At 42.7% G+C, this 20506-nt stretch overlaps 1 protein-coding gene and 1 long non-coding RNA gene across 3 annotated transcripts; both read left to right on the top strand.

The window, feature by feature from the left end:
• Nucleotides 1-2923: 2923 nt before the first annotated feature.
• SNRPB (small nuclear ribonucleoprotein polypeptides B and B1) lies at nt 2924-12057 on the top strand. Of its 2 annotated transcripts, none has more exons than XM_036419332.2 (7): nt 2924-3072; nt 5427-5578; nt 7537-7648; nt 9046-9198; nt 10187-10325; nt 10675-10800; nt 11893-12057. In XM_036419332.2, the coding sequence occupies exons 1-7, from the start codon at nt 3070-3072 to the stop codon at nt 11928-11930; spliced, it is 723 nt and encodes a 240-aa protein (XP_036275225.1). In that variant the 5' UTR covers nt 2924-3069; the 3' UTR covers nt 11931-12057. The 2 variants fall into 2 exon arrangements, with proteins under 2 accessions (XP_036275225.1, XP_036275226.1); XM_036419333.2 differs by having other exon boundaries at nt 11746-12057.
• A 2383-nt stretch (nt 12058-14440) lies between these two features.
• LOC123651551 lies at nt 14441-15051 on the top strand. Its single transcript, XR_006740335.1, has 2 exons — nt 14441-14757; nt 14955-15051. It is a non-coding gene; the product is annotated as an uncharacterized LOC123651551 (long non-coding RNA).
• Nucleotides 15052-20506: the final 5455 nt, after the last annotated feature.

Genomic DNA, 20506 nt, shown 5'->3' with positions numbered 1-20506 from the left:
TTTAAACAAACAAATACCATTTTTAATCTTTGAAAATTATTTTTTAAGCAAGTTGGGGAGGGGGGTATTTTTATTTTCTTAAAGGAGACAGATCAGAAGCTGGGAGAAAGCATGGATGTGTAGTGGGTTAGCGGGGAGCTGAGAGGTAGGGTTTGGGCTTCAGGACCATCCAGGTGATGCCTTGGTGAAGGGAAATGATAGTAGATTGGGAGATGGGAAGAAGTCCACCTCTGTTGTTTTTAGGATTATTGATCTTTTTAAAAATAATTTTTTATTGATATTTATAGAGAGAGGTAGGGAGAAGGCGAGAGAGATAGGAACATCAATGAGAGAGAAGCATCAATTTGCTGCCTCCTGCACGCCTCATACTGGGGAGCTAGCCCAAAACCTGGGCATGTGTCCTGCCTGGGAATTAAATCAGCAACTTCTTGGTACATGGTATGATGCTCAACCAACAAGAGTCACACCAGCCAGGCGAGCTGTTTTGTTTTTTTGAAAAGAAAACAGTCTGGTAGTTCCTCAAACAATTATACAGAGTTACCATATGAGCCAACAGTTCTACTCCTAGGTATATGCACAAGAGATATGAAAGCGTAAGTCAGCATGGAAACTTGCACACAAATGTTTAAATGCAGCATTATTCATAATAGCAAAAGGGCAGAAACTGCCGAATGTCTATCAACTAATGAATGGGTAAACAATAATGTTATATCCATACAATGAAATATTAGCCATAAAGAAGAGATGAAGTACTATAATATATGTCATAAAATGGATGAACTTTGAAAACATGACGCTAAGTGAAAGAAGACAGTCACCAAAGACCACATATCATGAGATCTTTTGTAAGGAATGTCTGGAATGTCCTTCATTCAGGTCTTAGTTCACATGCATGCTCAGAGTTTCCCAGAGCGTCTAACCAAAGTTACAACCCATCACTCTTAATCCCACTCTCCTACTTTGTTTATTTTTCATATCACCTTAATGTTACTCTTTTTACCTATCCACTCCGTTTACTGTCTGTTTCACTAGAACATAAAGTCCTTCAAGGAAGGGACTTTGTATCTCACTAACAGTAAGATATTAGTAAGTATGAAATAAATAATTTAAAATGCATGCATGAGTGATAGTCAAGATAACTTGGAAGCAGCTGGGGAATCAGATGGAACTATATTCCTGTTCTTACCACCTTGAGCAAGATAATATCTCTCTCTGAGCCTCCATCTCTTCTCCACATGTTGACAAAAATGGGACAGAAGCTACATTTTAGGGTGTGAGAGTTAAATTACAAAGCCCTGGATGGTGTGACTCAGTTATTTGAACATCGACCCATACCCTGAACAATTGCTGGATCGATTCCTGGTCAGGGCACAAATCCAGGTTTCAGGTTCAATCCCTGTTTGCATATGGGAGGCAACCGATCGATGGATGTTTCTCTCTCACGTTGATGTTTCTCCCTCTCAAAAAAATCAATAAAAACACATTAAAATTACAATGAACTAGAAACTTTTCTTGCTGGGTTTTGAGGAACAACAGGAGACTAGTATGGCTGGAGGATGATGAGTGAGGGGAATGTTGAAGGAGATGAAGTGGGAGAGGGATGCAGGGCTGAATTTTATTCTGCATGTGCTGGGAAGTTATTGGGAAGTGGAGAGCAGGGCAATGACATCATCTGATATAATCTCACTACATGATAGAAGGATCCTCTGGCTGCTGTGAGAGCAAGAGAGGAAGCAAAGAGACTAGTTAGGGGTTCAATGATCCAAGACAAAGATGATGGTGGCTAAGACTAGCATGGTAGTAGTGGGGCAGGTGACAACAGATTTAAGACATTTTTAAGGTGAGGTCCATAGGATTTGCTGATGGATGGAGATGGGAGAGAATGAGAGGGATCAAGGATGCTACCAAGGTAGTCGTTTTGATTTTTAATCAGAGAAACTTCTGAGATGGGAAATGCTGGTAAGAAGTGGTTTTGGGAAGAAGAGTGATTAGACTCAAGAATTTAGTTTTCATTGTTAAATTTATTAGCTATTTAGACATTCATGCCCATCAGGTGGCTGGATATTAAAGCCAAGAGTTAAATGAAGAGCCCAGGTTTAAAGGAACAAATTTGAAAAACCTGAAAATGTAGAACTTTCAAAAGTCCTGGAATTGGTCCTAGCTAGTTTTGCTCAATGGATAGTGTTGGCCTGTGGATTGAAGGGTCTCTGGGTTTCATTAGGGCACATGCTCCAGGCTCGATCCCCAGTAAAGGGGAAAGCAGGAGGCAGCCAATGGATGATTCTCATCATTGATGTTTCTATCTCTTCCTCTCTGAAATCAATAAAAATGTATTTTAAAGTCACTGGACTGGCTGGGGATTGATTCATTCAAGTATTCAATAACTCCTTGTTTTTGTGGTTAGCAGTGACCTTGTCTAGGCACTGCAGCCATGAACAATGCACAAACATCCTTACTGTTGCAATTTACGTTCTAATGGGGAGAGATAGCAAAATAACTAACAAAAGCACATAGTACATTAGCTATTAGTGTTCATGAGAAAGGGCAGGTTGCAGTTTTAAACAGGATGGCCAGGGAAATTTTCCTCAGTGGTGAAATGTGATGAGTCTAGAAGGTGAGGGCATGAGCGGTGCACACACCCGGCTGCCCAGAATTCCAGGCAGAGGCTACAGCAAACGCATAGGCGCTGGGGCAGGAGCACTTCACGGAGAGCAAGTTCACGGAAAAACCGAAAAACCGGACGAGTGGCTGTGGGGGAGAGAGCCCAGGGCAGAGCTGGTGGCGGGGTTCACTGGCAGGGCTGGGGCGAGGCGGGGCGGGGAATGCTGATGAGGAGGAGCAGCTGCTCTGGCCGTTCAGTTTGCCGTTAGCTCCGCCCGAAGCCCCGCCCCTCTCTGAAATCACAGCGTTACGTCGGGGGCGGGGCTCTGAGACCGGAAGTAGTTTTCTGCCGGACTCCATTTTGCCTGGGACTGCATTTCCGGTAGTAGCGGCGGGAAGCGGGCTCCGGAGGGCTAGGCCTCTGCACAGGCGAATCCGGCGGGAATCGGCGCCATCAGAACCGCCACCATGGTGAGGAGGCACAGGCCGGCCGCGCGGGCGCTCCCGAGTCTTGTGAGGGAAGGGGCGCGACCAATTGGGGAGGAGGCCGTGGTTGGCCGCTCGGTGGTCGGCGATGAAGGCCCGGCCGCGGCCGCTCCGTCCGGGCACGAGAGATCCGGACCTGGGACGCTCGGCGGGTTGGGGGAAGGGAAAGCGGGAACTGCGGGGCGGAGGCCGAGGCCCTCGGTGGGCGCGGGGGTAGGACCGCGGCTCCACGGTATTTGGGGTCCTGGAGGCACGAAGTAGAAACTTCGGCGGGAGAGATGTGTGTTCGTGTGTCGAGTGCAGGCGCTAGAGCTCCAGGAGGGCTGGGGAGGCCCGGTGAGCGAAGGCCGTGGGGCCGGAGGGGGCAGCGCTCCCGGCTGAACCGGGCGAGTGTTCTCGGGGCTGGGGAGGCGGAGGGAGCAGGAGCACGCGTGGAGGAAGAGCTGGACTCACTTTCCAGCACATTTGTGTGTGTGAATACGCCCGACTCTTCAGGCGCTGGGGCTGCGCAGGGGAACGTTTCCTTCCTGCACCGGGTTTACTTTCCAGCCGGGGACGCTGGCAGCGCACCTCCGCGGCGGTTCAGCCTTAAGTAACGGTCACGGCGCGGAGGGGGCGGGACGCACGCCTGCGGGGTGGATGGTTCCTGCGCGATCAACCAAAGGACTTGTGTGCAGGCATATGAGCCCAACCGGTGGTCACGGACAGCAGGAGGGTGGGGGCATGCGTGGGGAGGGGTTTGGGATGGGAATGGGGGGTGGGAGGGAAGATGAGGAGAAATATGTGATACCTTAATAAAGAAAGAAAAAAAGATTGTTCCAGAGCGGAGTCAAGATTGCTCCCGCGAAAAACGGGAGGGCACGTTTTCGATCCGAGGGATGTAAGTGCAAAGCATAGGAAGTTCTGGAGGGGGCAAGGGAGAAACGGGGCGGGGGGCGGGGGGAGGCGGGGATCTTGGTTACTAACGGCCTCAGCCGCACCTAATCTTGCTGGCGATGGGGCAGGCCACTGAAGGAATTGAACCCCCCAAAATGGTAAGAACTTTGTGTTTGGAAAGCTCCCTTTGTTGAGTAGGTGCTGTGCTGGGGGAAGTGGAAGCAGGGGGGACCTGGTAGGATATTGTTTGGGGAATTGGTTAGAGGCATAGACACTGGGTTCAGGCTGATGAAGTTCTGGCTCCGAGAGAGACAGGGCAACCTTCCTCACCTCTCCCAGCTTCAGTGGCCTCATCTGTAAAGGACGAAAATATGATAATAGAGCTGATTTTGAGACTTAAGTGAGACATACAGTACTTATCACAGTGCCTGGTGTGAAGTGAACACCCAGTAAGCGTTGGCCATTACTGAGAAGGCCAAAAAATGTTGCCATAGAGATTGAAGTCTGTGTGGCTAGAAGCTGTCTGATTGCAAGGCAGTTAAAGAGTCATCTGAGGGAGACTGGGTCTCCCTGGAGGGATTCAAGGTTCTGATTCACACATTTGTAGGTTCAGAAGCCTTGTCCAGGCTCACAGAGATGACCGCATGCACAGTCAGGACTGGCCAGTCAGACTGATGTTAGGCTGATGCACAGATCAACTGCCAGGCCCTTTGTTTCTAGAGAGAACTATAACTGCCAAGGGCACCCAACATTGTAGTGATGTCTTGTAGTCTATTTTAGCAAGCCAGGCTGTAAAACAGAAAATGTTGTTGGGTTAATTTATTTAAGGATAACAAGTTTATATATTCTTAAAGAGCATTATGTGTTCAAAGTAATTAGTATCCTGGCTACCAGGAAATTTCCCTGCCAAAGGTAGTCCTGAAGACTAACACATTCTCCTTTGGGACATTCTACTCTCGCCTCCAAAGTGATCAGCATCTTTCTGATAAGCTTCTGGCTGATTGGATTTTAGTGCCAGTCCCATTCCAGCCCATTTCCTGGCTTTTTAATGGAATGTGGGTATATTATAGTACTGGAGTCACACACCTGTAATCTTCACAGTGGTAGGTATGGATGGATTGGATTAGTTAAGTCGCTGAAATTTACCCAGCCTTCACAAAGGCAATTGTAATATGAGATGATTTGAAGGGAAAGGGGCAGAGGTCAGGACTGAACACAGGGTAACATGGGAGAGTTCCTGGGAAAGGACTGTGGCTGTACTAAGAAAGACAGATCTGTGGAAAAGAAGGCTGCAGGGATATGTGGTTCCACCCTGGCTGGGTAGCTCAGTTGCTTAAAGTAGTCCTGATACGCCAAGGTTGCTGGTGCAATCTCCAGTCAGGGCACATGTAGGAGTCAACCAGTGGATGCATGAATGAGTGGAAAAAATCCATGCTTCTCTCTTCCCCGCTGATTTCTTGCAGACTGTGGGCAAGAGCAGCAAGATGCTGCAGCACATCGACTACAGGATGAGGTGCATCCTGCAAGACGGTCGGATCTTCATTGGCACCTTCAAGGCTTTCGACAAGCATATGAATCTGATCCTGTGTGATTGTGATGAATTCAGGAAGATCAAGTGAGGAATGGGCTGTGGGGAGGAATTTGGGTGAGGAGGGTACCTCGGGGGTGGGGTTGGCCAAGTGATAGGTGGTGATACAGCTAGCTGATTCCTGTTGGTTTGCTCTCCTGTTTTAGAGGGCGGATTTAGATGGAGACATTGGACACTTAAATTGCTTTCTTTAGCCCAGCAATCCTTGCTCTGTGGTCCTCGCACATTACAAGTTGTAAGAAGGGCTGCTAGGCTTTTTGTTTCTCTTTTCTCATGCCCCTGGGTATTGGGGTAATGGCTGTCATAGTCTCCCCACAGGTGTATGAGGGGGGAGAGCTTGGTTTTCTGGCCTCATTACCTGTTTGTAGAGCTGTAGCCTAAAAGGCTCTCCCAATGCAGCCTGGTCTGAAACTGCTTTAAGAAGCCTCTGACCTCTGCAGGGTAAGTGCTCAGCTTCCCCTGTGGGTTTGGGGCCAGTGCTTTTTGTTGGCATTTATAGAAGCAATCAGAGATATCTTCTACTGTCCTACAGTTCCATAAGTTATTGGATGACTCCCTTATAGTAAGAGTCACAGATCTTAAGTTTCGGACCTAAAACATGTCTAGCTTTTTGTCCTATTTTTACATTCAAGGCAACTTCAGGCCCAGAAAGGTTATGTAATTTTCATGGTCATTCAGCTCTCGTTGGCCACATGCAGTGGCCATGTTATGTTGTCAGCAGCTGTGAAATCCCTTTGATTCCCTTTGGGGCTGTTTTCTTTGTGGTATGAGGTTAAGAAGTATAGGACAAAAAATTTGGTAGCATGGCTGATTGCTGGGTATGCACGTTAGAGAAGGGCCAGCAGATCAATGTAGAATTATTCCATACAGTTTTCTTTTTCAAATGAAATTAACTTTATTCTGACAATAAAAAAGTTTATTAGAATATCTTTTTTAAAGTAAAAATATATGAGAAAAAATTAAAATGCCCAGAAAAGCTTTTTTTTAAGATAGTGAAAGGCAGTATATACTTTTAGTTAAAAATAAGAAAAAATAGATAAGCATAAAAAAGGGGGAAAATGTCCACCCACAGAAAACCACTGTTAATTTATTATAAAATAGCATTAAAATGAAACCTCTACAAGGGCCTACTTGTCTCAGTGTCAGCCTGTGAACCATGAGGTCATGGTTCAATTCCCGGTCAGAGCATATGCCAGGATTGTGGGCTTGATCCCCAGTGTGAGGTGTGCAGGAGGCAGCCAATCAAGGATTCTCTCTCATTGTTGCTCCTCTTTCTTCTTTGCTCTTCCTCTCTGAACTATATATTGAAAAGAAAGAAAGAAACCTTTAAGTTGATTTTTACATTGATCAGGTATTTTTTCTTTCTTTTTAGCATACTGGCTTTGAGATTTTCTTCCCTGCCTTGTGGTTATTTTTCCTAGGTTGCATTCATATTTTGTTCATCTTTTCTGGCTGTGGTGGTTTGGAGATTTGTGTTTTTGTGCTCTGAGGACAGAGATGTAGTTCCTATGTGGTTAACCTCTTACTTTTCCTTTATGGTTTCTATTTCTGATGTGAGGTAAGGGACCCACTTGTAAGTGGTGCTGAGTGGGATTCAGTTGACCTGAGGAATTGTTTCAGCTGCCTTCTGACACTGACAAGACCTTAAGTTGAAGGGAGGGAACACAGTGATAGATAGCAGAGAAGATTGACTGAGGAAAGATGATTTGATGGTTGTTAACAGAATAACATTGAGCCAGGGCTGGGCTTTCTTGACTGTTGTCCTATCTCTTGCTCTATGTTTTCTCTTGGCATAGGAATCAACCACCGGGGGTTGCACATACATCCTGTGAACACTACTAGAAGAGCTGTCTTAGGGAAAGTTTAAGTACCATTTGTCATGAGATAGAGTGTAAAACAAATCCTAGAGGCCACTAGGTGGGTGAATATGAACTTTACCCTCTTTCTAATGCTTGCTTTTTTGTTTCTTCTAAACCTGTCTTTAGGCCAAAGAACTCAAAACAAGCTGAAAGAGAAGAGAAGAGAGTCCTTGGGCTGGTGCTACTTCGAGGGGAGAATCTGGTCTCAATGACAGTAGAGGGCCCTCCTCCCAAAGATGTAAGTCAGAGCAGAGTGCCAGTGAAAAGCCATCTTGAGCATGTGCTGTGTGCCAAGCGCTTTATTTATTCATTTATTCATTTATTTATTTTTGATTTATTTTTTGCCAAGCACTTTAGTATTTTATTTAATCCTTGCAGCCATCTTTGAGATAAATAATTCCCACTTTCTAGGTTTAAGTAACTTGCTCAAGGTGTCAATAGCCCAGCACTATCTCAATGCTATTCTGTAGTAAGATGTGACCTTGGCATTTGAACTCAAGCATCCTTGATTCTGTAAACACCAACCTCCATTTAGAAGTAGAGCAGATGTTAGAGAATCTAACCAATTTATTTTCCCTTTTTTATTTTAAGACATTTTTCATCAAAAGAATATTTCTCTTACACTGTTTATTGTCCATATAATACATATAGTAGTACATATATGTATATTAGTATTTAACACATAATATGCATGTAATGTTTTGTTTTGCTTTTTCACTTAATGTAAATATTTTTCTACTTGCTGTATATAAGTCATGTTAGTGGAATGACTTAAGATATTTTCTCAAGTGAGTATAGAGTACTTTGTCCTAGTAATTTCCTTATTTTTGGATTCATTTGAAGCTTTTTTTCAATATATATGACTGCAAGTGATGTTACCATATTTTTTGGTTCACAGAATATGTACCAGTATGTAACTCTTGGTATCTATTTCCAGTAGAATTTACTACTATAATGTAGCTCATTGTAAACTTTCATGACCACAAGCAGTTTTGTCATAACTCGATCATTTGCAGCTGAGGAAACAGTTCCAAAATCGTGGGATTACTTCCCCACTGTCACCCACCAGGTGAGATTCAGAGCTGGACTGAACCTCATGTTTCTTTGATGCCAGGTCAAGTGCTCTTGTCTACTGCACCCTCCTGAATGGAGCCCTGGGCCTTTGTTAGTTTAATTTTCATTGGAATGCATATTGGTGGTTGTGTTGTGGCATGTTTCTCTAGACTTAACCTTAAAATCTAGCCTGCTGCAGAGTGACAGCTAGGCATATAACCTTAGGTGGAGAAGTAATGGTGTTACCACATACCGGTGGACAGTGTCTGTAAGTTGTTTTGATGCCCTATAAGTCTGAGAGGCTCTCTTGGCAATGGTATTCCAAAATGTACACCTGATTCTCTAGGCCGCATGTGTCAAACACAAGGCCTGCGGGCCAAATCCGTCCCGCCAGGCCTTGCAATGTGGCCCGTACCGCGCTGTCATCACTGCACTCCGCTGCGTTTCCATCACAATGACTGTTCAGTAAACCATTCGGCCCGCGATTTAGGCTGGATTTTAGATTTTGGCCCCTTCTCTGATTGAGTTCGACACCCCTACTCTAGGCTATGAGCATTTTAACTAACTTAATTTATTTTTTAGACGGGCATTGCCCGAGTGCCACTTGCTGGAGCTGCTGGGGGCCCGGGCATCGGCAGGGCTGCTGGCAGAGGAATCCCAGCTGGTGTTCCCATGCCCCAGGCCCCTGCAGGACTTGCTGGGCCAGTTCGTGGTGTTGGTGGACCATCACAACAGGTGAGGAGTTGGGGAAAGGCACCAGTGTCTGTAGTTAAAGGATAGAGGGAGGGTCTACAGTTTGGGAGGAGTCCAGAATGACAAACTTATGACTGCCAGGCTGTCAGTGTTTTAATGGTGCTTTGTGTATGAGTTTCTAGAATCTAGTGAAAGGAAAACCTGTCGTGGTAAACTATATGACATCCATGAAAGGTACATTAGCCGAGTGTATGGTAGCAAAAGGTTTCTATGACAGCATTTGAAATATACTCTCATAACGTACTAGTTATTTGAAAATGCAGGTGCCTTCTCTAATTTGTGTTGGGCATCCTGGGAATTGGACATTCAAGCTTGATCTTCTCTGAAAAATGGCTTTTTGTTTGTTTTTGGTTAATACTCGAGGATATTTTTCCCACTGATTTTTATTTTATTTTTAAATATATATTTTTATTGATTTCAGAGAGGAAGGAAGAGGGAGAGTTAGAAACATCAGTGATGAGAGAGAATCATTGATTGGCTGCCTCCTGCACACTCCCTACTGAGGATTGAGCCCGCAACCCGGGATGTGCCCTTGACCAGAATTGAACCTGGAACCCTTCAGGTCACTGGCTGATAGATAACTCTATTCACAGAGCCAAACCAACTATGGCTCCCATTGATTTTTAGAGAGTGAAAGAGGAGGAGAGACATAGAAGAGACATTGATGTGAGAATGACACATTGATTGCCTCCTACGTGTGCTCCAACCGGCACCAGGAATTGAGCCTGCAACTGAGATATATGCCCTTGACAGGAATCGAGTTTGCGACCCTTCAGTCTGTGGGCCGATGCTCTATCCACTGAGCCAAACTGCCTAGGACTAGAAGATGGTTTTGAATATAAAGTCTTAAGGCCTGAGTGGTAGTTTAGGGAATTTGGTATCTACTGCTGCTTTACCAAGTTGGGGAGGAGATTAGGATGCTGCATTGCACTGGACTGTTCTTCGTAATTCTCTTCCTGTGTTCTCTTAGGTGATGACCCCACAAGCAAGAGGCACTGTTGCAGCTGCTGCAGCTGCTGCCACAGCTAGTATTGCAGGGGCCCCAACCCAGTACCCACCAGGCCGTGCAGGTCCTCCCCCACCTATGGGCCGAGGGGCACCCCCTCCAGGTAAGAAACCCATAAGGAGAGCATTGCTAATTACTAAAAGATGCCTGAGCTGGATTTATGATGAGACATACCTTGACCGAAACTGATGATGAGTTTTATAGTTAAGCAGGATTACTCTGAGATCCAGCCTGGCTGACAGACCATGGAACAAGAGCCATTGGGAGTTCCCTCCTCTTTGGCTCAAGTCCCAGTTTGCTAGGAGATGCTGGGACAGTGTAATGGTCTATCGTCTCAGAACTTGTTAGTTGTTAGACAGCTTTCTATGTTTTTTGTTTGTTTGTTTGTTTGTTTGTTTGTTTTAACCTTTGACAGACACTTGAGCTATCTTTTGGGGACTTTTATCTTTCAGGCATGATGGGCCCACCTCCTGGTATGAGGCCTCCCATGGGCCCCCCAATGGGGATCCCCCCTGGACGAGGAACTCCAATGGGCATGCCTCCTCCAGGAATGCGGCCCCCTCCACCAGGAATGCGAGGTAATGCTTACAGCAGTGACTTAGACTTCCTTCCCTAGAGCCATATTGGGATGGGGAGTGAAGGGAAGGTGAGATTGTGACCATTCCTCTGGGCTTTCAGGCCTCAGCCTAGTGAAGTGAACTCTTTCTTAAAGGACAACTTAATCCAGAAAGGAAAGAGGGAACACCATTTCTTTAATTGACCTAACTCCCTCTGCACCCAGGTACTTCTCAGTGTCCAAGGCAGTGTTCTTAGGGCACTATGAAATAATGCATTCTGAGGGCCCCCAATAAAGGTCATGGAATTAATCACCTTTGGTTTGGTAGTGATTAGTAATTAAGAAAGGGCTCTGGGCTTTGCTATATACTATTTAGTATGTATATCTTTAACTCCAGTTTGAGAAATGGTGACATAGATCGCCCTCATCCTCTGGTAAGAAAACAGGCTCGAAAAAAGTTCAGTGTCTAGAAGCTCACACCAGTGTTCTTTTCACCAAGCCAGAGTGGCTTCTAAGCTAACCCACAGCCATCACACTAGGCCAGTGGTCGGCAAACTCATTAGTCAACAGAGCCAAGTATCAACAGTACGACGATGGAAATTTCTTTTGTTTGAGAGCTGAAAACCGACTTCTGCGCACGGGCCACGAAGTTTCCATCGCTCTGTATGTGCGCGCCGGCATGTGGTATTTTGTGGAAGAGCCACACTCAAGGGGCCAAAGAGCCGCATGTGGCTCGTGAGCCTCGGTTTGCCGACCACTGCACTAGGTGATTCCTATGTCTGTAGTCTGAGCTTTCTGCTTTTGGATTTTGTAAGCATGGGAATCTAATCTTTAGTCCCGGAGATGTCACCAGTCAGTGCATACATCCCTCCAATCGATTGATCACTGCAGGATGTAGGAGCCCGGGCAGGAATGGGGATTTGACTTGCAGATCAGGCGCTGACTATACTCCTTACTCTTACTTCAGGCCTTCTTTGATCCTTGGCCACAGAGTTACGGAAGTAGCTCCACAGAGGCGTGGTCCTGGTTCACTGGGGCCACACTGCCACAGCCCCGTTGGTTTGTTATGCTGTTGTACTTGGAGTCTCACCAGATTGTTTGGTTTCCCTTACAGGTCCCCCTCCCCCAGGAATGCACCCACCAAGACCCTAGACTCATCTTGGCCCTCCTCAGCTCCCTGCCTGTTTCCTGAAAGCCTAGCCTGTACATAGTCCTTTTGTTTCTGTGTGGCCTGTGAAACAAAGTTTCTTAATAAACTCTTAATAGGATATTATAAGTGTGCCTGGTGTTTCTGTTCAATTTTAGAAAAACCTTAGATAATAACAGGTGCTTAATCAAGTCAGGAAAGGGGTGCCTTGGAAAAATTAGCCCTAATCTTAACTGTTTGCCTTTTAAAATATTTTTCTACACATTTGCAGAAATCCACATACCAAGAAGGTTACAGAATTGAACTACAATGAGACATTTAACCTGTCAAACTGCAAAGAGGGGTTTGTTGAAGTAAACATAAACTTAGAGTGGGCTGAGACTTCGTGTGTCCTCTGGAAGGAACTCATCTAAATATTGTAGCTTCTTGAGCAGTACTTTATTTTTATTCAATAAAGTATGAAGTTAATACTAAAATTGAAAATCCTATTGATAGGAATAATTTAACTTTCTCCTAGGGTTATACATATACATGTAACCTCATCCAGTTTTTGAATTGTGGGGCCTCCTTGATTTCTACCCAAAGTCTATGGTCATTGAGCAGTAGTAATCTAGTACAGGTATAAGAGGTCACCTCTATGTTTTTTGGTTCTCGTTAATCCTCACCCACGGATATTTTTCCATTGAGTTTTAGGGAGTGGAAAGGAGGGGGGAGAGAGAGAAACATTGATGTGAGAGAAATATCAATTGGTTGCCTCCTGCATGTATCCAACCAGAGCCAGGCATCCAGCCTGCAATCGAAGTATATTCCCTTGACCAGAATCAAATCTGGGACCCTTCAGCCTGCACACTGAAGCTCTAGCCACTGAGCCAAATCAGCTAGGGCTCACCACTGTTCTTAAATTACTGTCTGTGGGGAATATAATTCTAAATATAAAGGAGAACAATGAAAAGGAAAAGATCTGCAGTAGGGGGGTTTTGTCCAGGAATGTAAATTTGGTTCAACATAAGCCATATAATAAAAGGAAAAATACATTATGAGGTCATTTCAATAAATGCAGAAAAAGCATTTGGCAAAATTTCCCAACCCTTTTATTATAGAAACAGCAAATTAAAAATAGAAGGGAACTTTTTAAACAAAGAGACTCGTAGAAACATTTTAAGATGAGCAAGGCTAGGTTGTGGCTTTGGGCACTATTTAGCTAGAGCAATTAAGGAAAAAGATCCAAATCAGGAAGAAGCAAAACTATAATTATATATATAGACAATAATTCATAAGAGCTGTTAGGACTAAGTGAATTTAGCAAGATTGCAGGGCACAAGATCACACAAAAATTAGTTGTATTTTTATATTCCAGCAATGAACAATCTGAAAAGGAAATTTTAAAAATTATAATAGCATTCAAAAGAATACCTATGAAACTACCAAGGAAGTGAAAGATTTACACACTGAAAACGTAATGTCCTAAAAGAAAGAAAATTTAAATGGAAAGGTCTCATTGAATGGCAACATTCCTTGAAGTGATCTGTAGGTTCAGTGTAATCCCTGTAAAAATTCTAATGGCTTTTGCAGAAATGGAAAAGCAAAAACAACTTTGAAAAAGAACAAAGTTGGAAGTCTCACACTTCCTGATTATAAAACTTAAGCCACTGACAAGGATAGATATAGGCACACAGAAAAGAATTGAAATAAACCCTTGCAAATACAGTCAATTGGATTTTGATAATGCCAAATCTTACTGGAAAAAATAGTCTCTTCAACAAATGGTGTTGGACAACTGAATAACCTCAAATGGTGTTGGACAACTGGATAACCTCATGCAAAAGATGACATTGACTCTGTTACTCTCTAACTCACTAACTCAAAATGGATCAACAATTGAAAAACAAGAACGAAAACTAATAAAATAATTAGAAGAAAATAGATAAATCTTCCCGACCTTGGATTTGGTAATGGATTCTTAGGTTTGACACCAAAAGCAAAGCAACAAAAGAAAGAAATGCACTTCATCAAAATTACAAACGTCTTTGCATCAAAGGACATCAAGAATGAAGAGGCAACCTGCAGATGAGAAGTTTCACAAATCTTTAATCTGGGTTTATCTAGACCAGCAGTTGCTTACCTTTTGGACCTCATGGACCACCAGTGATCTGCGGACCACCCGTTGGCGACCGCTGATCTAAACTATAAAGAACCTTTATAACTTAGAAGATGAATTTAAAACCCAATGAGTTCCTGGCCAGTGTGCTCAGTGGTTAGATTGTTGGCACGCATACTGAAGGGTCGTGGGTCAATTACTGGTCAAATCACATCCCTGGGTTGCAGGTTCTATCGGCCCAGACTGATATTTCCACTCACATTGATATTTTTGTCTTCCCCTTCCCTCCCACTGTAAAAATCAATGGAAAAAATATTCTTGGGTGAGGGTTATTAACAACAACAACAAAGCCCAATTAAAAAGTGAACAAAGGAATTAAGTTGACATTTCAAAGATCTACAAGTGGATAACAAGCACATGATTCAATATTGGTTGTTAGATCAAATCAAAACCAAAATGAGATATCACTTCACACCCACTAGGATAGCTTTAAAGAAAAAATAAATGACAACTATGTGGAGAAATAGGAGCCCTCGTGCATTACTGGTGACAATGTAGAATGGTGCAGCAACTATAGAAAACGTTTGGCGGTTTCTTTAAAAATTAAACAGAATTACCATATGACCCAGCAAATTCCACTCCTAGATATATAGCATTATTCATAATCAAAAGGTGGAAACAGCCCCGGCCGGTTTGCTCAGTGCTAGTGTCAGCCTCAGACTGAAGTGTCATGGGTTTGATTCTGGTCAGGGGCGTGTACCTCGGATGCAGGCTTGATTCCAGCACCAGTCGATGTGTCTCTCTCACATTGATATTTCTCTCTCTCCCCTTCCCACACTCTAAAAATCAATGAAAAACATATCCTCGGGTGAGGATTAACTAGAAAAAAAAAAAAAAAGAAAAAGGTAGGGACAACCCACCTGTCCATAAGTGGATGAACGGATAAACAAATTGTGGGATATACATTTAATGGAATATTGGCCATATAAGGGATGAAGTGTCCACACAATATCATTTGGATGAACCTCGAAAACATTGCAAAGTGAAAGAAGCCAGGCACCAGAGGTTACATAATTGATTCATTTTACAGGAAATACCTAGAATAGGTAAATGCAGAGAGTCAGAGCTGATTAGAAGTTACCAGGGGATGGGGATGGAGGAAACGGAGAGTGAATATGGAGTGCTTTTCTGTGGTGATGAAAAGTTTTGAAACTAGAGATAGATGGTAGTTGCACAACATTGTAAATACATTAAATACCATTGAGATCCAATAGTCAAAGTGGTTAGTTGTATGTTATGTGAGTTGGACCTCAATTTAAAAAAGAAATGTTCTTTACAGAAAGAGTTTACCAAGGCTTTTTGTGTTGGAAAGGATATTCCCAGCAGAGGAGAAGGCCTAGGAGTAGAACATCAGGTAGGCGAGCTTGGCAGCAGCTTTTGGCAGAAGTGTTAACCGTTGGTTGGCTCAGATAGTATCACAGGAACCCGTATCTTGAGCATCACAAACTGTAAAGCAGGGTTGATGTAAACCTCTGGCTAGCCGAAACCGGTTTGGCTCAGTGGATAGAGCGTCGGCCTGAGGACTGAAAGGTCCCAGGTTCGATTCCGGTTAAGGGCATGTACCTTGGTTGCGGGCATATCCCCAATAAGGGGTGTGCAAGAGGCAGCTGATTGATGATTCTCTCTCATCGATGTTTCTAACTCTCTATCCCTCTCTGTAAAAAAAAAAAAAATCAATAAAATATATTTAAAACACACACACACACACACACACACACACACACACAAAACCAAAACAAAACAAAAAAAACCCAAACCCTATGGCTAGCTTCCCAATCTGTCTGCCAGGTGTTACCCACAAGAGTTTTGTACTTCTAGCCTAGAGGGATGAGGGCTGGGAAGGCAGGGACTCCACACAAATAACAAGAATAAATCAACAAAGGGAAAATGTAGTCACCTATTGCCTAGTGGTTAGCAGAGAAAAAATCCCAGATGCTCAAAACTATTCTTGAAAATTGATGGAAACTCTTTGAAGTATTGTCTATGTGGTTCTGTGTATACAACCTTACATAGGAAAATCTTTGACACACTTGCTTTTAAATCATTGACTAAAGAGAAAGAACAAAGGGAAAAGTGTACAATCAGACATCGGGATTCGATGGTATATTTAAGATAACTCCTAAATTTAAGATAAGTCCCTAAAGGAGAAAGAGGTTCGAGTGGAGAGTTCCAATGTGCTTTGATTTGCTTATAGACTTTACTCCAGTCCAGTTTTCATATAAGCTTCTATCAAATTAGTTCAGTTAGTAAATTGGTCTGTGTCTGTAATGACTAAATGAGATAGCAGAGTATAAAGGCATCCAGTTTGCTGCTGAATCCTGCTTGGTCAGACCCACATGGGTACATTTCATAATTTATGTATTCTGCTTTAAAAATACTTTATTGTGTAAATGTTCACTAAAGAATAACTATGGAAAGAAAATAGAGTCCCAACACTCCAAACATTCAATGTTAGCCTTTGTCTACTCATTGGGTTTTGTGATCTTACTATATACTCAACTTTCTATTTTTTTCCAAAAATATACATTTTTATTGATTTCAGAGAGGAAGGGAGAGGGAGATAGAAACATCAATGATGAGAGAGGTCCATTGATAGGGTACCTCCTGCATGCCCCCTCACTGGAGGATTGAGTTATAATCTGGGTATGTGCCCTGGTCAGGAATCGGACCCTGGTTCATAGGTTGATGCTCAATCATTGAGCCACACTGGCCGGGCTGTATTTATTTTACCATCAAAAACATCTTGGGCCTTGACAGGTTTGGCTCAGTGTATAGAGAGTCAGCATGCGTACTGAAGGGTCCCGGGTTCGATTCTGGTCAAGGGCATGTACCTTGGTTGCAGGCACATCCCCAGTAGGGGTGTATAGGAGGCAGCTGATAAAAAAAAAAAAAAAAAAAAAAAAAAAAATATATATATATATATATATATATATATATATATATATATATATATATATATATATGTTATTGATTTTTTACAGAGAGGAAAGAGAGGGACAGAGAGCTAGAAACATCGATTAGAGAAACATCGACCAGCTGCCTCCTGCACACCCCCCACTGGGGATGTGCTCGCAACCAATGTACATGCCCTTGATCAGAATCGAACTTGGGTCCCTTAAATCTGCAGACCGATGCTCTATCCATTGAGCCAAACTTGTTTTGGCAGGAGGCAGCTGATTGATGTTTCTCTTCCAGAGCTGTTTCTAACTATCCCTCTCCCTCTCTGTAAAAAAAAAATCAATAAAATATAGATCTTTGCAAACATTTTAGTGACTTTAGTATCTCATTAAGTGAACATACCACTGTTTACTTCACTAATTCTTGGCAGTTGGACATTTAGATTAGTTTTCCACTCGCAGATAAGGGGATGACCATATTTTTGCATAAAGATCATTCTATATTTAGATCATTAAGAAAGGAATTTTTGAGTAAAAGGATGGAAACGTTTTAATTAACTTTATTTTTTTAAAAAATATATTTTATTGATTTTTTACAGAGAGGAAGGGAGAGAGATAGAGCTAGAAACATCGATGAGAGAGAGTCATCGATCAGCTGCCTCTTGCACACCCCCCACTGGGGATGTGCCCATAACCAAGGTGCAGGCCCTTGACCGGAATCGAACCAGAGACCTTTCAGTCCCCAAGCCGACGCTCTATCCATTGAGCCAAACTGGTTTCGGCTTAATTAACTTTCTTAAACTTTGAGTCAATTTGCTCTGTTACTAAACAGACACAGCTACACTTTTTACAACATGGTCCTCAGAACTGATAATTGTCATTAAGAAGAAATATACTTTTCTATTTTGGCAACTGAAGTGATATATGATATCATTGTGTTCTCTTTATTTTGAAGAAGGGATTTAAAAAAATTTGTATTCTTTTGTATTTTGTGTTAAAAATTTTGGGCTAGATAACTTTTCCATGTTATTACGTGTCTTCATAATGATTACTAGTGTATATCTAGTGAGTATAACATAACTCAGTCAGGGAATTTATATTATTTCTGACTTTTCATGATTACAAATCAGGCAGTAATAAGTATTTTCTGTGGAAGTGTTTTTTTCTTTGGAATTTCTAAATTTTTAGGAGCCCTATTTATGATTCAAAGGCAGGCACTGGAAAGAAGGACCCTCATTCACTGAATCCTGGTGAATGCATAAATTACATTCAAGGAATTGGCCAGTGTGTGCCTGTGGGGAAAGGAACCTAACTTGAGGGGAAAAGAAATGAAAGGGAGAATTCCCATTGAATGCCGTTTAGAACTTTAAAAATGTTGAGCGACGTGAGAGCATTACTTAGTTTAAATACATTTTAAAAATAAAAATGGTGAAATAATGAATGTACTAAAAAAAAAAAAAAAGATAAATCCACCAGGAGGCAGCATTGCTCTGTCAGTAAGAAGGAAGCAGCAATAGGCTTTTATCACAAGTGCTAGAAAATGTGGGTATTTTTTTCTTCCTCGCTTTCTGTATTGTTCTAATTTTCTATACAGACCTATACATAAATAAAATACGTGTTATTTGAGGAGGTGCCAAGCCCTGCCCCTCTTTAGCTGTGGGGCCCTATTTCTATATTTGTGCATATATTCATAAAAGTAGGAGTTACTGAGGCGGAAGGAGGCTACATTTAAAATGTTAATAGAGCCAAAACCGGTTTGGCTCAGTGAATAGAGCATTTGTCTGGGGACTGAAAGGTCCTGGTTTTGATTCCGGTCAAGGGCATGTACCTTGGTTGCGGGCACATCCCCAGTAGGGGGTGTGCAAGAGGCAGCTGATCGATGATTCTCTTTCATTGATGTTTCTAACTCTCTCTTCCTCTCTCTTCCTCTCTGTGAAAAATCAATAAAAAAATATTTAAAAAAATAAAATGTTAACAGATATGCCAAATGGCCCTCCATAAACAGGCACACGGGTGCCTCTTTGTCACATCCTTACCAACACAGTGTGTTAGGACATTGTTAGATCTTGTTCGATCTGATAAATTAAAAAATATATCTTTGTTCTAAAGAGTATGTCTTTATGATCATAGTTTTAGTATGTCTTTATTTTTCTGTGGACTGCTTTGCCCACTCGAATGAGGGCAGGGGATTTGTCCACACTGGCCCATCTTATTGTGCTCAGGGTGCAGGGCTGCGGTGAGGGTCCTGCGAGAGGGCCAGGGCTTATATGACTTCAACTCCCCTTACGTGCCTAGAGAGGGAGCCCACAGGCTTTCTTTACGGGCTTGAAAGCTGTCAGCAAACCAAAGAAATGAAGTCAGACATAGTAAGGTTAGCATAGAGGACGTTGTCAACAAATATTTGCTATTGTTGTTCTTGAGTCTTTCAATTATAACTTTGTAAAGAGAGTTTTTAAAAGAATATATATAGCATTAGAATATATGTGTGTGTTTTTTCAGGATCGAGAGCTATAGTTATGGGTCTCGGCTGCCCTTAGGAATAACCTGGCTTGTCTTTGCTTCTTTCAGGGTCCCAGGTTCAGTGTTTTGCATGGAGTCAAAGAAAGAACAGGTCCATTTCCAGAATGGCTCATACTGCGGGCCACGTGAAGCACCAGGCACTTCATATATGTAAAAGCAGGGGATGCTAGCTGACACGAGTGAAGGACAATATCCCTGGGATGCGGTGAGGAGGTTGGGTAGTAAAGCTGAACACAGGCATAGCCTGTGATCCAGCAGTTCCATTTGTAGACATCTGCCTCACAAGTGCTGGCATATGTTCACAGGCATGCATAAGAATCTACAGAGCAGTTTAATGCAGAGTAGCTCCAAAATGGAGACTACCTGAATATCCATCAGCAGTAAAGTGGACAAATATTATATCCACACACTGGAGCACATCATGGAGTATGAAAGATCTGCAGTAACACAGCAATGTGGATGAAAGGCCAGACACAAAATGCCTACTGTGTAATGCCATTCGCATAAAGCACACAAACTAATATTCGCTTTACAATTGGGGTTTCATTGGGAGCAGGCACAAAGGGAGTTTTTAAGTTACTGGGAATGTTCTATTTCTTGATCCAGGTGCTGGTTACCCAGTGGGTTGAGTTTATAAAAATTCAGCAACCTGCTCTCTTTTGATATTAACACACTTTTGTATGTATGTTAGCCACTATGCAAATTTAAAAATCCTCTTTGGAGAAAAATCTAAAAGGAAATTTATCATCTTGTGAACTGTGGCAGTGTCTAGGAGATGAGATTCTGGCTAGTGTTTCCCTTCTCTTTCTTTATGCTCCTTATCTTCATTCGTTTGTTCACTCATTCATTCATTCATTCATTCATTCAATATTTATTGAATACTACTGTTTTATTCAGCTCTGCTGGGCAATACACAGAGTAAGCAACATGTAATTCTCTGTGCTTGATGAGCTTACATTCTATAAGGTGGCGACAGACAACAAATAAACATGCAAATAAATTATAT

Source organism: Pipistrellus kuhlii, unplaced genomic scaffold (genome assembly GCF_014108245.1).
Source record: "Pipistrellus kuhlii isolate mPipKuh1 unplaced genomic scaffold, mPipKuh1.p scaffold_m20_p_6, whole genome shotgun sequence".
Classification (NCBI taxonomy): domain Eukaryota; kingdom Metazoa; phylum Chordata; class Mammalia; order Chiroptera; family Vespertilionidae; genus Pipistrellus; species Pipistrellus kuhlii.
This window is presented reverse-complemented; position numbering and strand designations above follow the sequence as displayed.